Here is a 25,601-nt window from a genome sequence, read left to right on the forward strand (position 1 = left end):
TAACTGAAAACAGCCGATTAGATAAAATCTTACGTGCTTCCCGATAAAACGAAGACAGTGATTTGGTCTCCGTGTGAGAGAAAATCGCGTAAATCGATAAGGAGGTTGTTGAGTAAATACTTGAAATGTATTTTATGAAAGATTATCTTTGTTATGTATTAACCGTCTCTTAGTGCTCAGGTTTCCGTGTCTAGTTGGAAAATTACCTCAACGCGTCGCTAACATTTCATATTAGAAATATTAGATATTAACTCTTTGCACTCGAGAGGTGACTCTCACTCACCACTTGATTTCCTACAGTAAAACTATAAAATGTTATATTTAATATTACACTTCGTACAATGCATCGATTTGAGAAATAATGAAATACAATGGCTTCGTTCCTCAATGTACGCGTGATTTCTCTTCGAGTTAGATTCACGAAATATCGTCTTTATCTCATCAGAAACTGTTCAAATATTTCTAGCGAGGAACTTCCGAGTGCAAGGGGTTAATACAGTATTTGTACGCCCTCCGTTCCTCAAAGCGAAGGTAATTGGAATACGGATGAACCATTCGACGATTCCGCAAAAGTCCATTGCGCCCGAACGTCCGGTTAATAGGAATTGTACATTTTATGAAATTGTATAAAGCACGAAGAAAGAGTTCAAAGGGCATTCATACACGCGATCGTATCTCCGGCGTACAGTGGTAATGCACCTTTTTACTTTCCATAGATCCCGCATACACCAGGAAGTAAATAAACCTCCGCCGATAATGATTGATACACACTGATTGCGCGATAACCTCTATCCTCGCGGAAGAGGTCTTTAGATGAACGGTGCATTAACACCGTGAACACGTTTCCTTAAGAATAATTACAGCTAAACCAATCGCACCGTGAGGAACAATGAGATCCGCGGCACGCGGCGAAGCATTGTGTTCAACGCGTCTCGAACGCTAATCGAAAACTTAACTCACATTTCCGCGAATACCCATAACGATTAATAACCGAGGAATATTGCAGGAAACATCGGTCGCGTTTAAAAATTCGTCGAATCGTTGGAAACGCCATTGGAACGTGTTCTCGGGAATTAATTAAGATTTTCATCGACGCGATACTTACGCGGCGTCGCGTTTCTTCCATTTCAACGAGGCGCTGTAAACCTCCCCGCGACGATTTTCCCGAAGCTTTCTTTGTCCTGCTATCGCGAGAACGAAAGCCCCATAATAATTGCACGGCGACACGGTCGACTACTTTCGCACGACACTGTGTACAGGCGCGACTTTAAGGCGGCCGAGGAAACGGTAGACCACGAACATCTGGCCGTGGCCGCCTCGCGATAATTGCTCATTGCATGCCACGTAGAAATGCCGTTTCCTTCTCTTTCTTTATCTGGAGCCGGGCCCCTCCCATTTCTTCCTCGAAGCGAGCAGCCGGCCAACACGGACGCACACGATCCGCTCGGAGCGCGGGTTTTTTTCAGGATCCGGGCTCCTCTCGTTCGCCGGGCCTTAGATCAACCTTTACCCTTTCGTCTCGGGGTAACCTTGGAAAGGGCTCGATTCGAATTCCCGATAGAACCGGGCCGGATGTTCTCGTTTCGAGAAAGGTGTGTGTAGAGGCTCGCGGATCGGCCGATGGAACTCCCGGCCTTGTTTTCAATCGACAGTTATCTGCGGTGTCCGGTCACGCAAGTGGCCGGCTGGTGACGAAGAAAGAAAAAGTGGCTGGACGAGGGCCGAGCCGAGCGCGACCTGTTCCGCCCGATTTATTTATTTGTTGCCGGACATCATTCTTTCAACGCTCGCGAGAGTAATGAACGTTAACCGCCCGAAGCCAGCCCTGGAACGGGTATCGCGATTCAATTACAAGATATTTACGAAACATGTTATTCTCGTATACGAATCATTCTTTTTTCGCAAGAATATCTGTCGTGAGAAGTTCGCTGCGCTTCTATACACATGTTTTCTTTCTTACAAAATTCTCTTCGGAATATCATTTTGGATTTCAATCGTTTCTTCGTAGGTAATTTTCCTAACAAGTGGAATCGCGTAAATACTCTCGAAATGTCGATCGTATATCGTAAACTCGTCGAATCATAAACAGATTTTCCGAGGATTTTTCCGGCTCGCCTCGTCTGTGCTTTGATATGTTCGAGCGGCGGTGTACATTCGATTACAGTGTAATTTGACGTTGCGCGAGTGCCATTAAGTAATCGATAAATCAATGTGTTATCGTAAAAATGTTAGGGTGAACGGTAAATCACAGGGAGAACTGCAGCGAACGTTAATCCTTGATTACGATACAGTGGCGGTGGCGGGCAACGATATTCTTCGAGAGCTGAAATTACGACCGATAATCGATGAAGTGGTTTACGAAGTGTGCTCGACGAGTCTATGCGCCGAGTTAGCTCCCGAACGAATGAAATTATGCATCGCGATGATAAGCTTCGTACACAAATTACGTTACCGATACATTTACCGAGATTGCCGTCTCTTTGTGCCCGCTGAACACTCGCCGTATTGCCGCCCGTTGTTGCAGATGCCGATCGAAATCGATATTCCGTTTCCACGTGATAATTGCTACCCCAACCCTCCGCGTTCGCTATGGCTTCCTTAATTACGATTAGCAAACGGCACGGTCGTTCCAATTTTTTCTCCACCTCGGACCCGACCGACTCCCGCGAATTGAATATCTCCGGTTTAACACGATATCCCGGTCGATTAGACTGTATCTCGAATTACACGGTCGAAATAACTTCCGGTACTCGAAAGAAATCGATAGATTCGAGTCTAATTAACGTAGACTCGGAGACTCTAAAAATACGCACGCCTGGGTCAATTGAAAATCGCGCAGCCGATTATCGGGCTTACTTTGCCTCGCGAGAGAACTTTAATAATCCCGAATCGCGTTCCGCGCGAGCTGATATTTTTAGTTTCGAGGAATCTCGCCAGTTTGCGACGATTAGCGTTTCTTGTTTTGTCTGGAAAAGGATTAAATTAATTTTGCTCGCGGTTTCCTGTGAAACCCTATTAATCTCTTGCTTACACTATATATGCAAGTAATCCTCATGAAACTATTTTTCCAGATCCAACGAAGGCTAACTTCGATTGGCAAGTATTCAACGATAAGAATTTGAATTTAGAAAATTCGTATGAATCTGTCTTGAGATATCTATACGACGATGCTAAACTTTCCGATAAACATCCTCGAATAAACACGCGTGGGCGACAACCGTTTCAAGGGCGCGTTCCAAAGGACGTTTCCAACTCCCAGAGCGCGAACGCGTAATTTCACGAGGACTATCGATTTTATAGAGCCGCGGCCAGGTACACGGATAAATTAATTAATTTTCGGCCCGCCGGCGGACCCCGTGTATGTCCCAGGGACCCGCCTTTGTTCACTTTGATACTTTCCAATCCTCTTCGTTCTCCGCGCAACCTCTTTTCCGCCGCCACCCACGCCCGTTTTCGCCACATATCTACGGAAGATTTCTCGTGGGAGCTCCTTGACTGCGGGATTGTTGGCGCCTCCGAGTAGTTCACCGGTATACTCTCCACCAAGAGGTATCTCGCCCAAGTTGGCAGTCGTTCAAGCACAAGCGGCCGAGCGGCGGCGGCGGCGGCGGCGGCGGCGGCGGTGGCGGTGGATCGGCCACTGAACCGCTGCCCATTTCCGCGAACAATGAATTTCGTACTTATAATTGGATGTGTCGCTGTTACGAGCGTTGCTCCTAATGGTAAGTGCACGGAAAGTCCTTCCTCGGTCGCGGAGGAAATTGTAGCCCGGCAACTAAAGCGCAATATCTATCGTCGGCGACGTGCCGTTACTGCTTAATGTGTCGAACCTGTGCGCTCCGACAAACACCGGGCCTGGAGCGGACAGCCGGATGGCTGTTAGCGTGCCCTCCCGCCAAATTATCCGTGACCTACGATTCGGATGGATTTTTTTGTTACTTCGCGTGTCGATCCTCCCTGCCCCGGTATTTAGAAGCTCCGCGTTTAACACGAAACAGCTTATCGTACGCGATTCTTCGTTTGTAATTGCTAATTGTTTCTTTCGTTTTCGTCCGTTTATTGTCCGGTTTATTCTATTGTTCCTAGAAAAATTGATGTTCGACCATTTAGATCTTGGAAATTAGGGACTTAAAATTAGGTTATTGCGATACGTATTCGTAACTGCATCAACTAAAACGTTTACCAAATAATGTTTATAAATTCAGCATGCGTCAAATTAACGTACTCCGTAAACCTAGTGTTGAAAAGAAATTTTAATTTTAAGAAATTTTAATTAGCACTCCGGTTGGTTTTGCAATGTATCAGCAACAGATATTCTCGTAGAATAATCTTAGGGGAATTTTGTCCGAATTCGTTCATTGAAATATTTCGAATTATAAAGCATACCAATATATCGCGATATCAAAAGAGAGCGTCCATTGGTAACTACAGCGAAAGAAAACAATCTCCCGTTCAGTTACGGAAACGCCCAAAAATAAAAACGCGCGCGTTCCTATTTATTTACTCCGCGGAAAGCCGTCACAAAGACGCGGCGGATAGAGAGCGTCAGCGAGCAGGGTCGCGCCGTAAAAACATGAAGCGAACAGAGGAGAAAAAAGCGAACACGCTGGGATTTGTATACCGATCCGACGAATAATTGACGCGGCCGCGTCTCATCGCTCGGCGAAGTTTGCTCCCATCGAGCGCATTCGTGCTTCCTTCCCTGCGCGTTTCACCGGAACCGGTGCGCGTCGCGCCGGGGCCATCTCCGTCCGAGCGATGCAGCGTGAATTTCCAAGTTTTGAATTTCCGCATCCGCGGGCCCGGCGCCGGAAACGTCGCGCCGAGGATTCCGCGTATAATTCGCCGGTCTCGTTCTTCCTGAATATATCATGCACGCCGAAAAGCTAGAAGGCGTCGTTGTTTTTTTCAAGGAACGGCGAACATTTTCACGGGGCCGACACGCGCGGCCGCTTTCCGGCCGAAGTCTCCGCGGCCGGCCGCGTCCAGTGCCGGGCACAAAAGCTCCACTTCACCTTCGTTCATTGTGCGGCGCGCTCTCGACGTCGCGTCGTTTCAAAACGGCCACTTTTTTTTCCGCCTGTCGCTCGCCACTTTCACGCAGTCATGCGGCGTAAGTGCTTCCTCCGCGGAGGATCTCGAAATCGCGATCTGTCCCTCTCGAAAGCCGCGATTCAACGATGGACGGGACGCGCGCGAGCGTCCGGTTGCGCCGGCGAGCAACGCCGTTCGAATTTTCGAGTGTGGCACGGTGAACACTGGATAACTGCGACACTCAACGCGACCGGAAGGTTGCAGTTGTGAAGAGGTAGAGGCGAATCCACAAGATACAAAGATTCTAGCGTGGCGGACGTGGAGGAGGACGATCCGAGCGAAGGAGAGAGAAAGACTGAGAGTCGAAGCGTTCGGCAATATTAACCCTTTGCACTCGAAAGGTGAGTCACCACTAGATTTTACACGAAAACTAAGAAATCTGATATTTAATGTTGAAGTTCATATACCTCGATAGTGAAACATTGGAATAAAACTGCTTTGTTCTTCAACGTACTTGTGATTTCCCTTCGAGTTAGTTTCAAAGAATATCTTCGCCTCGTAAAAAAATATTAAATATTTCTAGTGAGAAACATCCGAGTGCAAAGGGTTAAAGGTTCGCGATGAGCTTGAGATCTTTCACCTAAACGTCAAATTTTTATATTTAACTTTTGATAAATGAATCTTTCGCCATCATGTTTGTTGAGTTTTTTTTATTAAAATGGCACAAAGCAAGATAAAATTGCGATCACAATTGTACAATAAGCGAAGTTTCGGATATAGAAAGGACTGCGAATAGTAACGAGGGACGTTGAAATCCTCGAGTTCCGACAACAGGATCATAGTACACCTTTCAACCGCGACCTGTCGAGCGCTACGGTGTGTTAAAAGGAGCCTGGTGGGGATATAACAGGGATGACGATGTTGCGATTACGAAGAGAACCTCGATGTTCCAATTACCCAATGCTCATTGTATATTCAACGACAGCGCAATTACAACGAGTTCTCGAGGCATTTATTTCGAAGTCTAAGCAGCCTCGAAGCTGTGTAGACGGACCAGAAACGCTCCACTTTTGACTAAAAGCGAGACAAGACATCGAGAGCTCCTCTCCCCGGGTTGCTTTAACATTCTCATTTCATCGTGCTTCGAAAAGACGAAGTTCAAAGCTTCACGGCTTCGAATCTATCCGCTCGTTCCGAAGCGAATCAGCGCGGGCCGCGCGTTTCGAGCGGGATTTCCGCCGGTTCGCCCGAATTCAGCCGCAAGACTCCGGCGTGATTCGAGTTAATGGTTTTTTTGCTGGGCCCGGTATCTCCGGCGGAATTTCAGCCGGCAACGAACTTTCAACTTTTTATCTCGTCGCGACGCGGCTGAAACTGAATTCAACTTTCCCGGTGTAAGGCGCGGTTCTAGATGCACCGGCGTTGATATACGAAGCAACGCGGCGGCCGCGTTTCTTTCCGGCCGAAGCTAAACCCCCGGTTCATCCCCCGCGGCCCGTCGGCGTGCGCGCGGACGTTACGTGAATGCTCGCTGCTCGAGGATACGCGCGGCGCGGTGGATCCGGCGAGGCCGCACACCGTCGCCCACGGTTCCGCGTAGGTGAATAAGACCGCGGCTAAACTCGGCCCGCCCGGCCGCGCCGCTCGCGATCCTCTCTCATTAAAGGAGGGACCTCATTATACGGGCAGCGCGCGCGACCGCGATCGCGAGACCTTGCTACGATTATATTACATTATTGTAATTGATCGCGGCACATGTAACTGCCGCGTGATTCTTAAACAATAAACTCATTATCCGGTAACAAGGAACAGAACGACGCCGCGCGCCGGTAATAACCTATCTCTCATGAGGCTCGCGTAGAGTCCTGCGCTCGAGAACGGAGAGCAGAGAGAAAGAGAGAGATAGAGAGAGAGAGACACGGCCCGGTCCGGCCAAGCGCAACGATCCTCCAACGACCGATTCGCATTTGATCGATCGCCCGACCGGTCCCGACGGTCGTAAACCGTGCATCGCACCGCGCCGGGCAACCTGCCCTCTTTTCACGCTATCCTTTCTCTTTCTCTGTCTCCCGGTTTCTCTTTTGCCCGCCATTTTCGCTCCTCTCGCTCCCGCTGCTCCTCCTCGCATCCTCCGTTCCTCTCCCTCTGCTCGTCCTGTTCCTCTGTTCGTCCTTCTCCGTTTCCCTCCTATCCACACCCTTCGCCGCCGCGCTGCGGCTCAAACACTCGAGAACGAAGCGCACCGCGCATCGCTCGGGATTCATCCGATCTTTACCATTTGCTCGTAACAAATCGCCAACGTTTCGAGAGCGGAGAACCGTGTTGAATGTGCCTCGGCGAGTTCCATGCTTCGTTGCGTTATTTGCACACCGGCAGCATATTCGGGTTCCCGGTGCCGGCGGCCGACCGACCGGGATCTTGTCGCGATATCGGATGATTAAAGTCATCCATTCTTCTGCCCCTTTTGTCTCCGCGCGCGGGATTCAATTGTGTCGGCGGCGCGCCGCGCTCGACACTTCCCTCCTCCCCCTTTTATTCCCCCTTTTTTATGATTATTATGCGATCGCGATTTACCCGGTTCCTCGCGTGACGCGGCCCTCGTTCCCGGGGTTTCGGTGTTCGACGCTCCGAGCATTATTCCCTGAATGCCTCGCGCTGTGTTCCATTCGTATCTTTCTGGCTTCGGTTGTCGAACAATAGCTACCAACGAACCGAACAATTCCATGCCCGCCGCTAACGTTCGCGATTAATCTAATCGAAGCGAAGACGCATTTCTTCGAATTTCAACTTCCGGTTCGATTCGGTTCTCCCAATGAAACGCGTTATCCGAACAGCGCGTGGAGGATGCGCGCGGCGTGTTTTGCCCGTCGTCGCAGCGGTTATTGTAGAAGTAATTACCGCGAGGCCGTAGGATCGTATCAGCGGGCACGACGCGAATTTCCAGTGGATCCTCGGGCGACCGAGGTTCCGGCTGGCCGGCGAAATATAGCACATTCATGGGTCTGCTTGAAAATCGAGGCAATCATGCGGTGGAAGCCGGAACGCGAGGCTGGTCAGAACCGCGGACGCCTAATCAGCCGATTGTACCGAGGAAATACCGTTCCCATGGAATGTTAATGCGATCTTCGCCGACGATCCTTCGAAACCGCGGGTTCCACTTACAAGCAAGGCCAACCGGAGCGCCGGGACAACCCATTTCGCCGGTGCGCACGCACGTATCGTTGCGCAATAACGCCATTTTAGAGGCTTTCCTCGATTATCCCCGCAGGAACAGCCCCGGCCGACGAAACCTCTCCTCCGCGTCCGAGAGGGGTCCTCTCCTCGTTTTAATGGAGACATTCGCCTCTCTTCCGCGTTACCGACGCGCACCGGCGAGAGCCCCCTTCGCTTCCTCGAGATCTTTACGCGCCGGCCTCTCAGCGTTTCTCAGCGACCGGATCGCCGGTTCTTTGAGGAAATTTCAGCTGCCTCCTGCGCCGCCTCGGCCGACACCGGCTCGTAACTTTTTCAGGATTATTCCGCGGTGTACGATTCCCGACGTAACGAATCGACCGAACATGCTCGAGCGTTTATATCGGGCGTGACGTTTTTATTTCTTCCTTTATTTCAACTGATCTTCGCTTATCTCGCGGAGACGCTCGGTGAATCGTTGTATCGGAGATGTGGAGATGCGCGGATGCTTTATCGACGGAGAGCAACTTTGAGGAAGTTTTAACTCTTTACGGTCGAATGATATAATGGCGAGAGATTTTATGCTTGATATCGAGAGCTTGAAGAAAATAATGTTATTATTCAGATAACGAGGGATTAGGTTTCAGGATCAGGATATCCCACAGATACGCGATTTTCTTCTTTTCTAGTACTTAACCCTTTGCACTCGAAAGTTTTTCACTTGAAGTATTCTATATTTTCTAATTAAATGTAGACAACATTCTTGAAAATGAATTTAACAGGAAGTCATACATAAATTAGGTACCAAAGCTATTTTCTTTTAATATTTCACGCATTGATGCAGTATACAAAGGTTAATGGTAAATACCAAAGTTTATAATTTTGCTGTATCAAATCATCTGGCGACTGGGAGTCGCCTCTCGAGTGCGAAGGGTTAAGAGCTCGATGGATTCTCAGCCTTTTTATTGGAAGAGTTTCTAGAAATTCGAAAAATGCTCGTAAACGATTAATATTAGATGTACGAACATTTATTGCACGGTTTATTCTACTGTTCCTTGGAAAATCGATGTTCGTTCATTTATATCTTCGAAATTACAGGTTTAAAACTAAACGGAAATTTTGTAATTACAAAATCGATGCGAAGATCACCACATGATATTTATAAGATCCAGTATACGTCAAACCGACGCGTTTCGCAAAGCTAGTGTCAATGACGCGTTGTTTTTTGATTTTCAAATTCTTCTAATTTCCCGACTTGCATCGACGCGCGATTAAGTTTCTCGTTGATTTCACTTGTACGTTGACGCATCGAAATTACCGACGGAACAAGCGAACTTCTGTTTACTCGCCGCCTTCGCGAATAACACGGGGATATTGTTTTGCACGAAGACCCGTCGTCTAACGATAAGGGTGGATTTCCGTGATCGTGAGTTATGATAAACGACTGATTAAGATTAGATACCGAGATTAAAATTATCTACCGGTGCTTCGGAGAGTTTTACGGTGCGCGCTTCGGCAGAGCTTAACCGTAGTCTAAACTATGAGAATGCTGCGGGTATAGATTATCGCACGTGATAACTCCTCAACCATAATTTCAATAGATGTCGGCTGCGAGCCAGCGTTGGCGTAATGCATGGTTTATCAATTAAGGTTCGGTATTATAGAGTCGAACAAAACCACGTGTTGAATCGCTGTCAAGCAGCCATTCAGTTCTAAGGATATGTTTTGCCGCGATGTATATTTTACCGATTACACGCCGCATTGTGCCTGTTCAACAGTATCAACGATTCTTCTGTTACACTCCTCCTGATGTTTCTCCGCGATTTCTTTTCATACTGTACCTTCTATCTTGAAATTAAGGAAAACTAATGACAGTAACCCAGCCTTAACACTAAATCATAGAAAACAATCGACTAGTATCGAAATAGGTACAAACAGTCCCATAAACTTCCAAGAATACAGTAAATACATTTCACCTAGAAAAATTGTATAAAAACATTCCTATTTTCCGCTGAGAAACCGTTCAATAAAATCCCGAGTTTCCGTCGTTCGCGAAATAAAGAAAAAGAATTCCAGTAACTATTCCAAATTTATTTCTACGAAAATAAGCGACGAAGAGTGTCGCGCGAAGTCGACCCTCCGAAATTCTCGGGAAAGATTTTCTCCCGTCGAATATTTCGTAAAATGAAACTCCTCCGAATTCCCTCTCGAAGAATAAGATACGAAATGTGCGAACTAAAAAGCTGAAAACATCGAGACTACCGCGACTACGATAACTCTGTCTCGTGCCGTTACAGGTGCTCGGATAGTCGCGTAAACCGGTGCACCGATAAGCGGCGGAGGATCCGCAGAAAATCGAAACCGCGGGGAAAATAACGGTAGAAGCGAGCGCGCGCGCCGCTGAAATTTTGAGCGCGCGGTATCTCGTTTCCGCGAGGATGAAATCGTCGCTATCCTCTCCTCGCCGGTTCCCGGACACGAGCGCGTAGCTATGCCACTTTTGATACGGTTCCGCCTGGGCAAGGACCTCTCGACCCTGCCTCGGGTCGAAGGCAGAGAGCTCGAGGGTCGTCGTGAGCGACCAGCTGGCAGAGACCTTTCGCTTCACGTTCTTTCGAGGTGTGCACGTGCACGTTCAACGTGCCGGCCGCGAATGCGGGGCTTGACGCGTCGGCGTGATATCGCATAAACGCGCGTTCCAGCGGCGCGCCGGGTTTCTATCGAAATCGGAAGAAGAAGCGCTCGCCCTTCCGCATACTTACCCGGACACGCCGATATATTTCGCGCGGCTAATGGATTGAAATACCTTAAACTGTTGTCCCTTCGTATCGCGCCGCCGCCGGGTAATTACTGGACGAACGTGAAATAAGGATTTCCCCGCGCGTCCAACCGTATCAGCCGGCCGCGGCCGCGTCTAATGGCTTGTTGTTGCGGCTCGTTTCCGCCCCGACGCATTGTTGCTTGTCACGATTATGACGCGGTTGTTTATTAATTAACCTCCGCGCGGCGCCGGGAACCCGACGCGCCGCTGCTCGCCGGAAACTTTATAACGGTTCTCGCGCTGTTCGCGCCGGACGACGTCGCGAAATTCGAAGCCGGCTTGATATCGCGAATTTCTGTTAACAATTAGTAGTGGAGAACTAGGGTACCTCACCGGTTGGTAGAAGTTCGTGGGCGGGAATTCAATTTTGTGGTGTCGAGCTGAGAAAAGAGTAATGCACAGGCGAGATAACGGGAAAGTGATGATTTAGTGTCTTGGCTCTCGGCAGGATTTACGAGAGGGTTACATCTGTAATCGTTACAGATTCAAGCGACGCGAACTATACGCGACTTTGAAGCTTCCTCGACGAACGAGTCGCCAGCTGATTCGCAGAGGACTCGTTCGAACTACGAGTTCTATTTCCGCAGACATGCGAGCATATTTCAGAAGCGACGAGTTGCGCAGCTTTGTATCCAGTTCGCTCCGCTCCCGTTCCGTTCTGTTTACCTTTAAATATTTACAAGAGATAAAAGAACCGATCCGGTCGCTAAAGGGAATCGAAAATGCGATCGCTTCGGGTCGGGCGGAATTCACGCGTTCCCGCGAGCGCAAAAATCCGGCTAGTTAAAGCGGCCAGATACCGTATAATTGAAACTGTCCGCTATCCCCTTTGTGCGTTCAATCTCTCGTTCCCTTGTTCCTTTTTTTTTCCATTCGACGGCGGTATTATTTCTCGCGGTGGGGTGTTTCTAATCGGCCTCGAAAACGTTTCGTCCGTCGCCTGCCGGAAATGTTTGCAGAATGCGGCACGACGGTCCGTGTCTTCGTTCGTGGGAGTGCCGAGATGACGGGAATGAATAAATCAACAACCGACGGTACAAAGTCGAGGTGCACACCGGTCGAGATGGCAATTACGCTTTCAGACAACGGATCATTGAATCCTCGAGCGCGCGGAGAAGGCCGGCGGACGTCGAAAATGAAATTTCATCGGCGGGGGACGGCGTCCGTGGCGGAAAATAAAATAGATACGTGCCGGAGCCGTGAACCGCGGCGCGGGGGGACAAAAAGGTGCGAGCGAAGCGTTTAAATTTCCGTGACCGGAAACGCGACGGCCGGATTAGCCCGCGATCCCCGAAGCTCGCGTCTAACAATGTCGCGTCGAAGCGGGAGACGATTAAAAATTACCACGCCGCGATAATTACGCGACTCCGAGTTATTCCCGACCGGCCCTAATGACAATGGACCCCGGTACCCTTTACGCGATATGATTACGCGTTCTTACGCGGGAATGACAACACGACGAACGGGACGCTAACGAGTTTCGAGACGTGTACTTAGCGTGATACGTAGGTGCTCCATCACTTCCATGAACGCGACGGAAATTCCGGTTAGAGATGACCTTAATTACAAATTAGAAAGAACGTTCGGGAACGAACGCGCGCGCGGCTATGTCCGCCGCGCGAATCACCGCCGCTTCCTGTTCTGCCCGCCGCAATGCGCGGGAGCAGGGGAGCTCGATGACGCATGCATAATTAGCCTCGCGACGATTCGAACACGTTTCTCGTCGTCGTGCGGCTGCCGCGGAGGATCGGATGGCCGGACCGGCGGAAAATATTGCTCGCCGGGCGGAATGCGGCGCCGGGGTAGGGAAAGCGCACGAAAAATATTTAAATGGAATCGACGCCGCGCGTTTCCGCGAATACTGGCGGCCGGGTGGAGCGGAATCGCGAATAGCCGTCCCGTGAAACGACAAACATACGAGGAATCAAGGTGGCCCCAGAGCTATTTCTCTGCAACTTTTCCAGAAGGATAGCCTCGTTCCCTTTGGTGTTCCGGCTCGCATGAAACGTCGGAGACGGTCGCTTCATGACCGAGAAACACTCGAGAGTCTATAGGAGCGTGATGTAACGTCCTCCCTTCCCCGATCGAAGAATCCAATAACTGGAAAACGCACCGGAGCGTGTAGAGGTGCCTTCGATTCCCGAAGACCTACTCGAGGGAGACGACGAGGACGAGGACGATCGTGGGTGTACGTCGATTCGCGACGAATCTCGGGGACGAGTTGCGCGCCCGCCTTTCTCCATCGGCGGATATCGTGTCCCCGCGACCGGCAGGAGAAAAAGGGATATAAGCCGCGCCGGAAAACGACCGTCCCTTGAATAGGATCCGTTATAGCGGTACCGAAATGAAAAATAGCCATCGTCCTCTCGCCCTCGTCTACTCTTCCCCCTCTTCGCTCATGCTTTTTTTATTCACTCATCTTCCTCTCTCTCTGCGTTCGTTTTCTACTCACCGGCACAGGAAGTCCCTCTCGCCTAAACAGAGCTCGAGACAGTGCTGCCGCGAGGAAGCGGTCATCGTTCTGCGCGTGTGCCCCTGCAACCGATGCCCCTGCACCCTGTCGATGCACCAAGCACGCTCGCACGGCTTCACCGCCAAACAGCTCTTCTGGGCGTAGATCGTGAACACTGGAAACTGCGATTGGGACAGCGCGCCTGAAACGGAAAACGACAGTCGCAGGTTAACACACGGCGAACTTTCCTGGAAATCGCGCGCCGAACCCGTCGCCGACATTAATGTTCCGGCCAACGTTTAACCGGAGGACTCTAGCGAAACGACGCGTTCCTCGTTAGTCTCTGTTTGGAGAATATTTGGGGGATGTATGAGACGAGTTAGGCATTTTGATTCGATAGCTATAAAAATTGTAACAGTAGATTATTTTCAGTTTCTCCAGATTTTCATTATAGTACTCAAATGAAACCATTTTCGAAATCATTTCGAATATTCAATTCGAAGATATCAATAATTGCTAAACAAAAAGATGAAACCAGTCATTTCGACTGGTACGGTAGTTCTATTGTTACCCTTGATTCAAACTTTTCTACACGATCGCTAGTTTCTGCAAAACTTCTATATCATCGGTCCGTCCGTCGAAGGTCTTCGAAATCATCTTTGACCCGGGATCGTTCCGCTGAACGTCGGACGCGTCCCGTTAACCGATCTCTCCCCGAACGTCGCTTTAAATCGACGCGAGGAACGTCGGGGCGACGCGACGGGACGCTGATCAATGCTCGCTATTCTCTCGGCGAGCGAAAGCGTATCCCGAGCAGCTCGTTATTCTTGCCCTGTCGATCCGGCCCGCTAAGTGGCGGAATAATTTCCCCGCCCTGGTGTCGTTGCCGCGTCATCTCCCTTCACGAAATCATAATTAATCTCGACGCCGCGGGGTGGGACGTGATTCCGATCGTGACCCGTTGGAAAAGTTCCCCGACCGATCGCGCTGAAGTTGTAACGAGGTTCGCCGAGCGATCCCGCCGCGAAGGCGTTAAAGACATTCAATTACCGCGGCCAGCTTTCACGTGCTAATGCCTGTATCTAATTTTAACGACCGAAAGCTGCGACCGCGGAACGCGCGGAACGGACGCGGCGCGTCCCCCCCTCCTCTTCCTCCCGCCGTTCGCCGGTGGAATTTTTACGCGGGACAGCGGCAGTCGGTAGGAAAGATGGTTCCCTCGTTACGGACCGAGGGGTAGGCGCATTACAGTAATCAGCGGCCACTTCCGGGGGCCTACATGTAGAAAACAAGTACCACTTACTCGTTATAATGCTACCGCATTACAAGATAATGGAGCGTAGATCGTAAGCACTTCGCGGCTACGAATAGAATTTTATCGGGGAGCGAGCAGCTTCCTCTGATTCTCGCATTATCTACCACAGCGTTGTTCGCCTGTTATTAGATCCAGCACGCGCGCCGATCATTTCGCCAAGGATGTCGGCGTTAACGAAATTCGGTTCGCCGGCTTCAACGTTTCAGTTTCCTCTTTCTTTCCAACGCTCGAGTGAAATGTCGCGTCCGTGCACGGTTCAACGGTGGAAGCTTCGAAAATTTCAAGGTACCATTTCCAACCGATTCCTCGAGGTTTCGGGGGCTCGAATCCTGTTCCGATCAGATAACGACGTCGTATTCTGTGCGGCGTAGCCCCGCCTCGCGTCTCCTATTTAGCGAGCTCGTAGCAAACGTGGTCCATTAACGGCAAGTGAGATAGAGTACTAGCCAGAGGACCGTTAAACTGTTCCCCATAATTTAGAGATACCGAACGACGCGCGTGTGTGCGTAAATGACCAATCAAACGCGCATTTTTTCATTCCTCGCGTTACTGCTAATAGATATCGATTACACGCGATGTCGGAGCTGTGTTAATTTAACGCGTTTTGCAACCTTACCGGTCAGATCCGAAATCTAGTGTATCTCGATGAAAATGAAATTTTAAGTCACTGCGTCACGTTCGTCCGGTGACCGTGAATCGTATGTTAATTTAACTGTACACTGTGTGCGCGCATTCATTCAGACTGGGATCGAATAATTTTCAATAAACGTCAGTTTAACTGAATATTCCCTCGTGATCACGCTCGAGTACATAAGAATTCGTAATAATAATTCAGGGCAATGTGACAGGACACTTTTTCGAGAACGATTCAATATGAGACGAAAAACGTTAATCCCCGGTTGTCCCGCGAAAAAAGGAGAAGATTACGGAGAATGATGAATCACGACAGGAGGAGGGAGCCTTTAACAGGCACAGCGACAAGGGTATTTCCGATTGTGTCATTTAGAGGATTCCTCACGCGTAAATCTCGATTGTGGGTCGTGACGGGCGGTAATCAGAAAGCCGTGCGATTATTATTGCGATCGCTGTCACGTGTAACTTACGGATCAACTTAAGCGACTACCGCGAAAATCATTCAGACAAGCAATTACCGGCTGAATCGATCCTGCAGCTCCAGGCAACAGGACGTATCTGTTACATCCTGCGGAAGGAAGCGTGATACATAGGACACGGGTATCGACCGCTGTTATCATTTCATGTTTTTTACCCTTCGTTTAACGAGCTCTCCTCTGCGTCGCTCGTTTCGCCGTGAAAAATATCGCCGCTGCGCGCCGAACAACGCATGCTGCCGCTCGAATACCGGACCGGCCGAATGCGTGTCAAATTCACCGAAGGGAAAATCCTCGGCGGTTCCATTGACAAAGCGGTTTCGATGCGCGGCTAATTTTCTGCTTTGCGTCTCTACGTTCGCGTTTTTCACCGAGGAGTTTCTCGGAAATTAATATAACGTTACTTCGATTTTCCGATGCATGGCTTTCCTTTGGAAGGATTTGTTATGTTTACTTTATTTTATTCTTCGATGTGTTCGGTTGCATTTGTACAAATGAAGATGATTAACGCGAAAGTTTCGTAAAATCGAAACAATTTATTCTTTTGATGCACGGCTAATTTTCTGCTTTGCGTCTCTCCGTTCACGTTTTTCACCGAGGAGTTTCTCGGAAATTAATATATTCGATCTGTAATGTTTACTTTATTTTATTCTTTGATGTGTTCGCTTACATTTGTACAAATGAAGATGATTAACGCGAAAATTTTGTAAAATCAAAACAATTTATTCTTCCGATACACTTGTACCTCGTACAGTAGATCCAAAAAAATTTTACTTTGCTTGACATACCACAATATTTCCAAAAAAACTCCAATACTTCTTATCTATTGGCCCGATAAACCATACTGTGATCGCTGTTCGTTCATAAAAATGCTGGCATCGTATTACATTGACTAATCCACGGTACCGAGGCACACATTCTTCGTTTTATCGAAGCGGCCGGAGAAGTGACGGTAAAATGAAATAAATTACCGCACTTCTATCAGCAAACATGTCGCGTTCCACAGTCTAGACTCTGACTCCGGAGTATCCCGTAACGCGTCGCGGCGGATTGTCGTCCGAGAAATCGCGGAGCTTATCAATGAAAGGCCGTGTGTACCGATTGTGGCACGTGCGCGAGATAAACCGGCGGAATCGGGCCGAAACTGTCAATCCGCGGATGCGCGTTATCCTGGCTCGATTCCAGGCCTCCGTTCCTTTTCCGTTTTTGTTTCTCGATCCGGCCGCGTATGTAGATCACGGGCAAGATTGCGGCCGCTCGTAAATCTTTTAATTTCTGCCCGCGTCGCGGCGGAGCGCCGCTACGCGTGAATATTAAACCTTCGTTCCGAGGGATTCTTCGTCTTTCACTGTGGCGCTCGCGCCAACGTTATGCGACTCGATTACAGTTTATTCCTACGCTCGATCAATGAACGAATGAATTAATTTAACACGTTCAGCGCCGGCGACTTAACCCGCGGACGAAGATTCTTCGAAATGTACGAAACCTTCAACAGACGAAGCTAAATTATCTACCATGTTGTTCATTACCCACGGATCAAAGCAAACAACTATATTGCTATTATCAATGTATTATCTTCAAATGAAATTTCCGCCTCAAGTAGAATGCAAAATTTTGTTGTACTTACAAATTGTCGATAGTAAAATATTACACGAGCTTAGTAACGAAAGTAAATAGTACGTCAATGTGTTAAGAATATCTCAGCAATGATTACATTTATCTAAGTACAGTATCATCTCGATATCGCGAATAATCGATTAGAATCAAGTCGAACCGAACTGAACATCGAATCTACCTCGTAGATGCACTCAGTACGCTGGCTACCAGAATTCTCGAATCCTGCGCAGCCTCGTTTTCGGCGTTGTCATTTCCCAGCCGGTTATCGTCACCGTGTCAGAGTGAGCTGTCCGCAAAAATGCTGGCCGAGCCACGGTAGACGCGCCTTTGTACTTAAGGGGAACGGGAATAGCTCCGTATCGCCGTAAATCTGGCGTGATTTATCAGCCGGTGCATCGTTTCACCGGCACGGTACATCATTTCATACTAAAACACGGGATTCCCCCTCGAGGAAGTTACGGAAAGGGGAACACTTCCACGTGTAGGTTGTCACGACGGACCGAGGGAAATGTGGAACGGCCTGGGCGCATCTGCGGCGGCGGTATTACGGGCGCGCGGCGCGGCGCGGCGCGGCGTTGCGACCGCACAAAATGATGCAAGTGAACCGCCTTGTGTGTACCAGTACCGCGGAACAGTTCGATTTCTGATATACGAGGCACATTTAGATACGATTCAGCCTCAAGTGGCATTGGCAACGTACCACGGCCCGCTGTCCCGGCGACGAAGGAGTCGCCGGTGAACTTGATGTATAATCTCGGTTTTCTTTATCTCCTATATCCTATCCCATCCACCCTCCCCTCTCGGCAGCGCCGCGTTTCCCCGCGGTTTTTCTGCGATCCGTAGCGTTTCTCATTCCTCTCTGTCCTCTCCGCCTGCCTCCGACTTCCTTCCTCGAACAAAAGGCAATGAAATTCCTTCCGTGCGTGGACTTTCCGCGCGCCGTCGCCCCTTCCTCCCCGCCCGCGCCCCGCGCGCGCGCTCGGGAATTCTTACGGAACGGTGGTCCCCGATAGAAGTTGCCATTGTCTTCGAACGCCCTCGAACGGTATGGTTGCATCGATGGTTGAAATAATAGGAACGAGATATTAATGGATACTTCGGGAACGCGGTCGAATTATTAAAAAGTCGCCATTGTTCCGGACGGTTTCGCGAGCGCGCCGGACCTCTGGGCGATGCGAATTTCGTTTCGGATGAATTCGACGAACGATGAAACGAATTGTTGAGCACACGCGCTACACGAGTTTATCGCGGATACGACGACGCGCGAGTTTATGGTACGATATGTTACTTTTGGAAGTTAATTTTAAATTGAACGACGAGCGTCCGAGTCTCTTTGGAATACGTTAGTAGTCGGGCGGCACTAATTGAAAGGAAGCAACGAATTCAGTAAGAAATGGAATGAAAATTTTATTCGACGAATTATTCCAGCGGAACCTCATTTGGACGAAGTGGGAATAATTTTAATGATGACGGGACGGTGTGTGTTCTTACGTGGAAGAACTACCGTAATCTTAATGTCACATGCCCGTACGCCTCGATTCTGTGTTTTTAAGAATATAAACGTTAAAGATTATTGCCGTGTTTGAATTTAAAATATTCGCGGCCGTAAAACACGTTTCATTTCTGTTGCGTAAACAGACGTACTAAAGTATCTTTCTGAATGGTTTAAGTAACGGCCCGCCGGGAATGCAAAGACAAGTTCGAGGGGACCTTTTTTCGTGCCGGGCAAATGTGAAATTACCATCGCGACGAGCTTTTTCGAATCGTTCGGCGTCGAATGAAGCTAAATAAGCAGGTAGAAAATTGCCGTAGCAATTTGGCTAATTAGCTGGTATAATTGAAGCGGGCAGATGTTACAAGCCGAGGGACGAAATTGTTCAAACCAATGAATCGTCCAATTTTTAATGATAATTTCCACGACACCCGAGTCAACATTCTATTCAAGTGTAACAATTCTGACGCGCCGAATAATTGCTTAATGGTCGTTATTACGTGCACTAAAATTGCTGGCTGATTAACTTCGTTCTATCTCCGATGTCCTTAAATCAGAGCTCACGCGACTGGCACACAACGTCCCACAGGCTATAATTTCGAGGTTTCAGTCGTTAAGGAGCGGTACATCACGTAAGTGACAATGTCGGCTCGCTCCCCACATTACTACCCGTAAAATATTTTTATGAACACCGGTTTACATGCCCGGGGACAAGTTTCCTGCATCGTCCCGTAGCTTTTTATGCAGGCACTTACTTCGACCCACGAAAAATTCCATCTAAAATGAAAATCAAATTCTAGACGGCATCAACGGGACACCGTAGTAATTTTTTAAGAACAACTTCTTCGGTGTGTACCTTGTACCTCGCATTTTACATGAAACTATAAAATGCAATTTCCTACGGCACGACAGATTGAAAGCTTTTAACCTCGGAACCCGCGTTACGTTTCGTTTCAGAATTATTTGTAGTTTAACGAGCAAATATTCTAGATTCACTTTCAACGCGTAAAGAAAACTAACGGAAATAATTACGAATAATTCACATCGTCAGCTGTTCGCGTTCGTAATAATTCGAACTAAATTCAAAAATCTCTCCATGCATCCTTATCCGGAGCAAGCTGCGCTTCGCCAAGGCAGCTCAGCCGAGGAACGTTGCCCGGGCACGGTGCGTGACGTCACGCGCCCCTAAATTCCTGCGTTCGTTTCCCGTCGCGTAATTGCAGACGGTCGTTAGACGAGCTTAACGCAGCGTATAAAGTCATAGTTTTTCAAGTAGTCGCGGCCGGACGCGGACGTTGCGTAATTAGCTCGCTTTCACGATTACTTTCAGCCGGGCCGGCGAGCAAAGAAGCGACAAATATGCTGGTCCGAGGCTAATTTGCCACCTCGCCGGCCGACCGACACACACAGGACGAACAATCGAGCAGCCCCGCGTTGCGTCCGGATCGATACCGGCCGACTCTGTCTTCTGTTTCGTTTTTCCTGATTTTTTCCGTTCGTCGCTCCTCCTTCCGACGCAGGATTATCGGACAGCAACGGAGGGCGCGGGCAACGTGATTTGAGTTCCGCTCCGTTCCGTTCCGTTCGGCGCCGATACCCGCGGTTAATTATTTTTATTTCGATTCCCGCGGAGAGATACAACATCGCCGCTCGAACGAGATTCCCCCGTAGTCCGGCCGTAATTAAACCTTTAATCGGCAAAATGAAATCGATTTCGCCGTCGTCCCTTGTCCCTGTCCTTGTTTACGCTCGCCCGCGAGCGCCGGGGGCCCGAGCGAGCGGTATTTAGAGAATTAATATCGTCGAAAGAGGAAGTTTAACACGCGAAGCGAGAGCAAGAAAAGTTTCTCCGTTGAATCGACGCCAGTGTTTTCGATCGCGCTTCGCGCCCTCGCCGGAACCGCTCTTCTCTTTTTCCGCGCCTTCTTGTCTGCTCGGCAGACAGTGACGCAATTCGAGAAATTGAATGCATTTGTACTCTTAACGTTCCTCGACTGTCTCGCCGGGTGTCGCCCTCTCGTCACGACCACTTTTCCTTTGGCCCGCTTCCTTTTCCCTCCTCGCTCTGTCTCTCGTTTCCTCTCTCCTTCTCTCTCTTCTTCTTCCTCGGTCCGTTCCGGCTCTCCCACTTGCGACGCGCGAACTCGCAGCCGTCTTCGAAATTTTACTTTCAAAAATGCTTCGACACCCACTCGTCGCGCCTCGTGTCCCGCTGAATTATTCGGGCACGTCCGACGAACCCTCGACGATTCGGTGAAAATTCGTTTCTCCGCCTTGAACGCTTTAAACCCGCCCGTTTCCACCGATATCATCGCGAACGGTAATCGTTTCGAATCGAAAATTACCGGCAAAGAGTGTTCCGAGGCAAATAGGCGGAAATTCGATTAAAATGAAATTTCTCGTTAGTGCATCGGGAATTATCGGACTCGCGTGTTCGTTGCTTAAGTCGGCGTTTTACGCGCGAACGTTTCGCCAGTCGTTCAAATATTTCCCCGAACGCGTCGAGTAATAATACTGTTTTAGCCTCGACAAAAAAAAAAATGATAATTTTAATGAGCACTTTGGGAGGGTTATTCGAGGATCCCGCGTCTAATAGAGATTGATGCACCGTAATCTCATCCTTAAGGGCAATGGGCGGCGGTACAAGAACCACCGTAACGGTTCCAGAATTAACGGACCCGTTTCCTTTAATTAGGGTCCTTTAGGGCGATCCTGTGATGCATACCTGACCGCTCAAAGCACCAGGTACAATCAGGATGTAGGTATATAAAGCACCAGCAGCCATCTAAAAACTCCAAGATTTATTCGTCCTCTCCTCGCTCTTATTTGCGATTGCAACTTTGAAACGTGCTGCGAGTAGAATAAAACAGTTTGTCACAGTCAGTGACAAATCTGCGTAGAACGTTGCGTTCGATGTCTTCAAAAATCAAAAGTAGACCATTGTGTTCGACCTTTATCCGATCGTTACACGCCGTTTCTACTCAGGCTGACTCCCGCAAAGCTCATATTTCACAATAATCTCGTCTAATCCGACAGTTAACAAACACGAACGATGCTTCGGCGTATCTCGAATGACTCTAACAAGCGAAAACAGACATCTACAGACAGGAATCTCATTGAAATCCCTTTCGGTAGCACTCGCGGGCACAATATTCAATGTCATCTACGGTTGACCAGTCGAAACTGCAAAAAGCATCAATAATGAAAGCGCGCCAGCGCGTTAGAGCAGAAACACAGAAAGAAAAATCGGCGAGCCGTCAAGCTCGGTAAAATCTTTTCGAGTGGCTTGCGCGCAATGGCGCGTCGAGTTCCGTCGAAAATTGCACAGGAAAAAACATCAATTACCGCTTCCTTTGTTGTCCGGCGGAATCAGCACTCGTTCCCGGTGCTCCCGAGCGAAATTACGGATGCAACCGAACGCGCTCGGCTTCGAGATTCTCGAGGAAACACGAACGAAAGGCCGAGCCGCGGCTAATCGCGACGAAGTTAATGGCGCACGTGTGCTGGTTGCTGTCATCGTCGCGGCCAGAACGCAATAACCTTCGCCTTCCGTGTCCGCGTCGGCGCGGCCAGGAAAATACGCGTTCCGTCGGCGTGTAATTGTCGCGAACGTGTCGCGGAGCGAGCACTCGGGCTTTACCTCTCTCGCCGGTTTTTCGAGCCGCGCGGTAACGTCGTCAGGACGAATACATTCCGGCGCGACGCGGGCGGCGGGTCCCTCTGACGGTACGCTTCTAATTTGCGTGCATGCACCGTGTGCACCCCATCAGCCGCGGCAAGAATTTAATACACGAAACCACGCCTAGCCGAGCCTACACAGCGGAGAGCAGCCGGGCTTTCGTGATTCCCGCGCGAAACTGTGCCGTTCGGGCACGCCATTCGGATCACGAGCGTCTCCGTTCGAAATAAAGGAGTCGGGGGGGTCTCGATAACGTAATGACTTTCGATGGTTCAGAAACCGTTCGCATTCGAGGCCTCGGCGATCAACGGGAACGTGCTCGCTCGCTCACGCACGCATGCCGCGCCGTTTCGTTACGCCGAGAGCCTTTATAGTCCATTTCCGTCCCTGTTTTTGCCCGTTCCCCGGCCGAACGGCTAGAGAAACTGACAGACCTAGTTAGCGCAACACGATTGCCATGTAATTTGTATCGACGAGAATCGCCGGCGCGGTTTTCCGTGAACACGATTGCTTTCATCTGGTACTCGCGCTAATACGCGAGGAGACGTGCGCCGACCCTCCGGATTGATCGATGTATCGTTCGCAAGTTGGAATGTTTTCCGAGCGGCAGAAAGGAGATTCGGGGATTCGCTGTGTTAGACGAGCGGGAAACTTCGAACCTCGGAGATGTCGGGAGAATTTAGTCCACTCGAAGTTTAGGTTCTTTCCGACTGGAAGATCTTCGGAACGAAACGTTATTTAAACGATTTCGTGTTTCTCACTGCTCGATTTTCAACTTTGGAACATATTCCGTTCGAAATCGCGTGGTCGAAACTTTCGCTATCGTGGAAAGCAAACGGTCTTCTAAATTTTCGCGTATTCAACATCGCGATGAACTGCTGATCTGCGCGCCCGTGAGAGCGTGCTCCCGGTTATCAATCATTCCCTTTACGCCTCGTTCAGGGAATTTCAGCCCGCGGAGAGTCTTGTACGTCTAATTCTGTAAACCATTCAATATTTGCATACGCATACAATAACCGCGCCGAGAGTTTAACGATGTGTTGGCTGAATCCTTCAGAGCCAGATCCCCTTGTGCCGCTGCTTGTGTACCCGATCCCAACGTCAAACACTTTAACACGCTTTATCGAGCACGATTGGCTGCTTCTGCGGCTGCGAGGCGGGGGCAGATACTCGTGTATCGAAGTGTGACGAAGCCATTTGCTACTGATTATTTCTTTACGAGCATCGGCGACCTATGAACCCGCCGTGATTAAGCGTCTTCAGCGTCTACCGTTTCGGAAGCTCTCCCCGAGCGCCAACACTGTACACTGCAGACGATGACTCGACGGGTTTACGACTGCCCTCCAACTGTTCCGAGACCGGAATCTAATTCATCTTTAAGAGACAGGCGTCTCTGCTCTCGTATATTTATCGGATCAACGAATATTTTTTCGGATTCTTCCTTTCAGATTTCGTGACGCAGCGTACCATGATTTCGGTGTTATGAATCTTTACAGTGTCTGGTATTTCTAGTGAAATGAGTAGCTCTGGTGTCGGTGTAAATCAGTTCTCGAACTTCATGGGAACCAACGGAACAAATTAATTTGATCAACGAATATTTTTTCGGATTCTTCCCATCAGATTTCGTGACGCAGCGTACCATGATTTCGTTACGAAGCTTTACGCCATCTGGTATTTCTAGTGGAATGATTTCTGGTTCAACAGAACAAATTAATTTGATCAACGAATATTTTTTCGGATTCTTCCTTTCAAATTTCGTGACGCAGCGTACCATGATTTTGTAACGAAGCTTCACGCTATCTGATTTCTGGTGGAATGAGTAGCTCTGATGGTTCCGGTTTAAAGGTCCATGGAACCAAATAGAACAAATTCATTTGACCGTATTATTCCTTAACGAAGACGATACAGGAATTCGAAGAGGACATTAATCTTTAACGCTTTGCGCTGTAATGACAAGTTGTCATGAAGCCCGTGGCGATCATCTCCAGACGGATTCAATGAAAATAAATGTTCCTCATTACACGTGTATCAAAGTAAAATCTATTTTAGTATGTTCGCTGGTTCGCTCTCCGAGATTACATACACTCGAAATAAAAGGAAGACAGCTTAGAAAATCATATAGCAAGCGACGAGACAAATGAGAAAGAAACGATCGAAACGATGATTACACAGCGATAGACCGGCAATCTAAAAATCGAGATAATGTCACCTCCGAGCTTGCGCAGTCTTTATCCCTCTCGGGACTAGAATTACCGTCGAAAAAATAGAGAAAAAGACCGTAACATGCGCGGCCGTGGTCGTGACGGGACAAATCCTTCGGAAATTTGTTCACGCTGGGAAACAGCGGAAAGCATAATGAAACTCGTTAATCCGGTTTTTTCCTATAACCGTTTCCCCAGCCGAAGACGCGAAGTCGAAAAATACTCCGCCGGTTAAAACCCTCGGAACGGTCCGCCGTTCGGAGTCGCGCCTCCCTCGTCCAACTTCGCGCGTTCCCCGCGTAAATGCACGCGGGTCGGTGATAAAACCTTATCATTACTATTCCCGACATCGTTAATTCCGAATTATTAGAAGTACACGGTGTATCCACATGCCAATTTACCAGCGGCAACTTTCCGGATGAGCAAACCCGGGCAACCGGCAATTAGTTTCCCTTTCGAACGGTGTAATTCCTTGGGCGATCTCTGACGCGACGAGGTCCAGTTTCCCACCGGGCGTCGCGGTGCGAGACCCCTGTGCCTCGTGGGAGCATCCGGCGCCCGGAGGCTCGTTCATAACCGCTATCACGGTTTCAAGAGAAAATCGGAAACGCGACCTGCTCTGTCCCGTCCCGTCCCGTCCCGTCCCGTCCTGTCCTGTTCGCAGCGGACTCCCCGGGTCCCCGGTTAGATCCCCGTATCGCGAGGGAAAA

At 49.1% G+C, this 25,601-nt stretch overlaps 2 protein-coding genes across 2 annotated transcripts in view; one reads left to right on the plus strand and one right to left on the minus strand.

Moving 5' to 3' along the window:
• Positions 1–25,601, minus strand: part of neo (ZP and PAN domain-containing protein neyo) — a 103,084-nt gene that overhangs the window by 60,737 nt on the left and 16,746 nt on the right. Inside the window, exon 3 of the mRNA XM_076365995.1 lies at positions 13,479–13,680. Within this exon, the coding sequence (XP_076222110.1) occupies positions 13,479–13,680 (202 nt within the window). The remainder of the gene's footprint in view (positions 1–13,478; positions 13,681–25,601) is intronic.
• LOC116429211 (autophagy-related protein 16-1-like) overlaps positions 3,703–25,601 on the plus strand; it is a 332,302-nt gene continuing 310,403 nt past the window's right edge. Inside the window, exon 1 of the mRNA XM_076366004.1 lies at positions 3,703–3,722. Coding sequence (XP_076222119.1) covers positions 3,720–3,722 — 3 coding nt within the window. The 5' untranslated portion in view covers positions 3,703–3,719. The remainder of the gene's footprint in view (positions 3,723–25,601) is intronic.

This window comes from Nomia melanderi, chromosome 3 (genome assembly GCF_051020985.1).
Source record: "Nomia melanderi isolate GNS246 chromosome 3, iyNomMela1, whole genome shotgun sequence".
NCBI lineage: Eukaryota > Metazoa > Arthropoda > Insecta > Hymenoptera > Halictidae > Nomia > Nomia melanderi.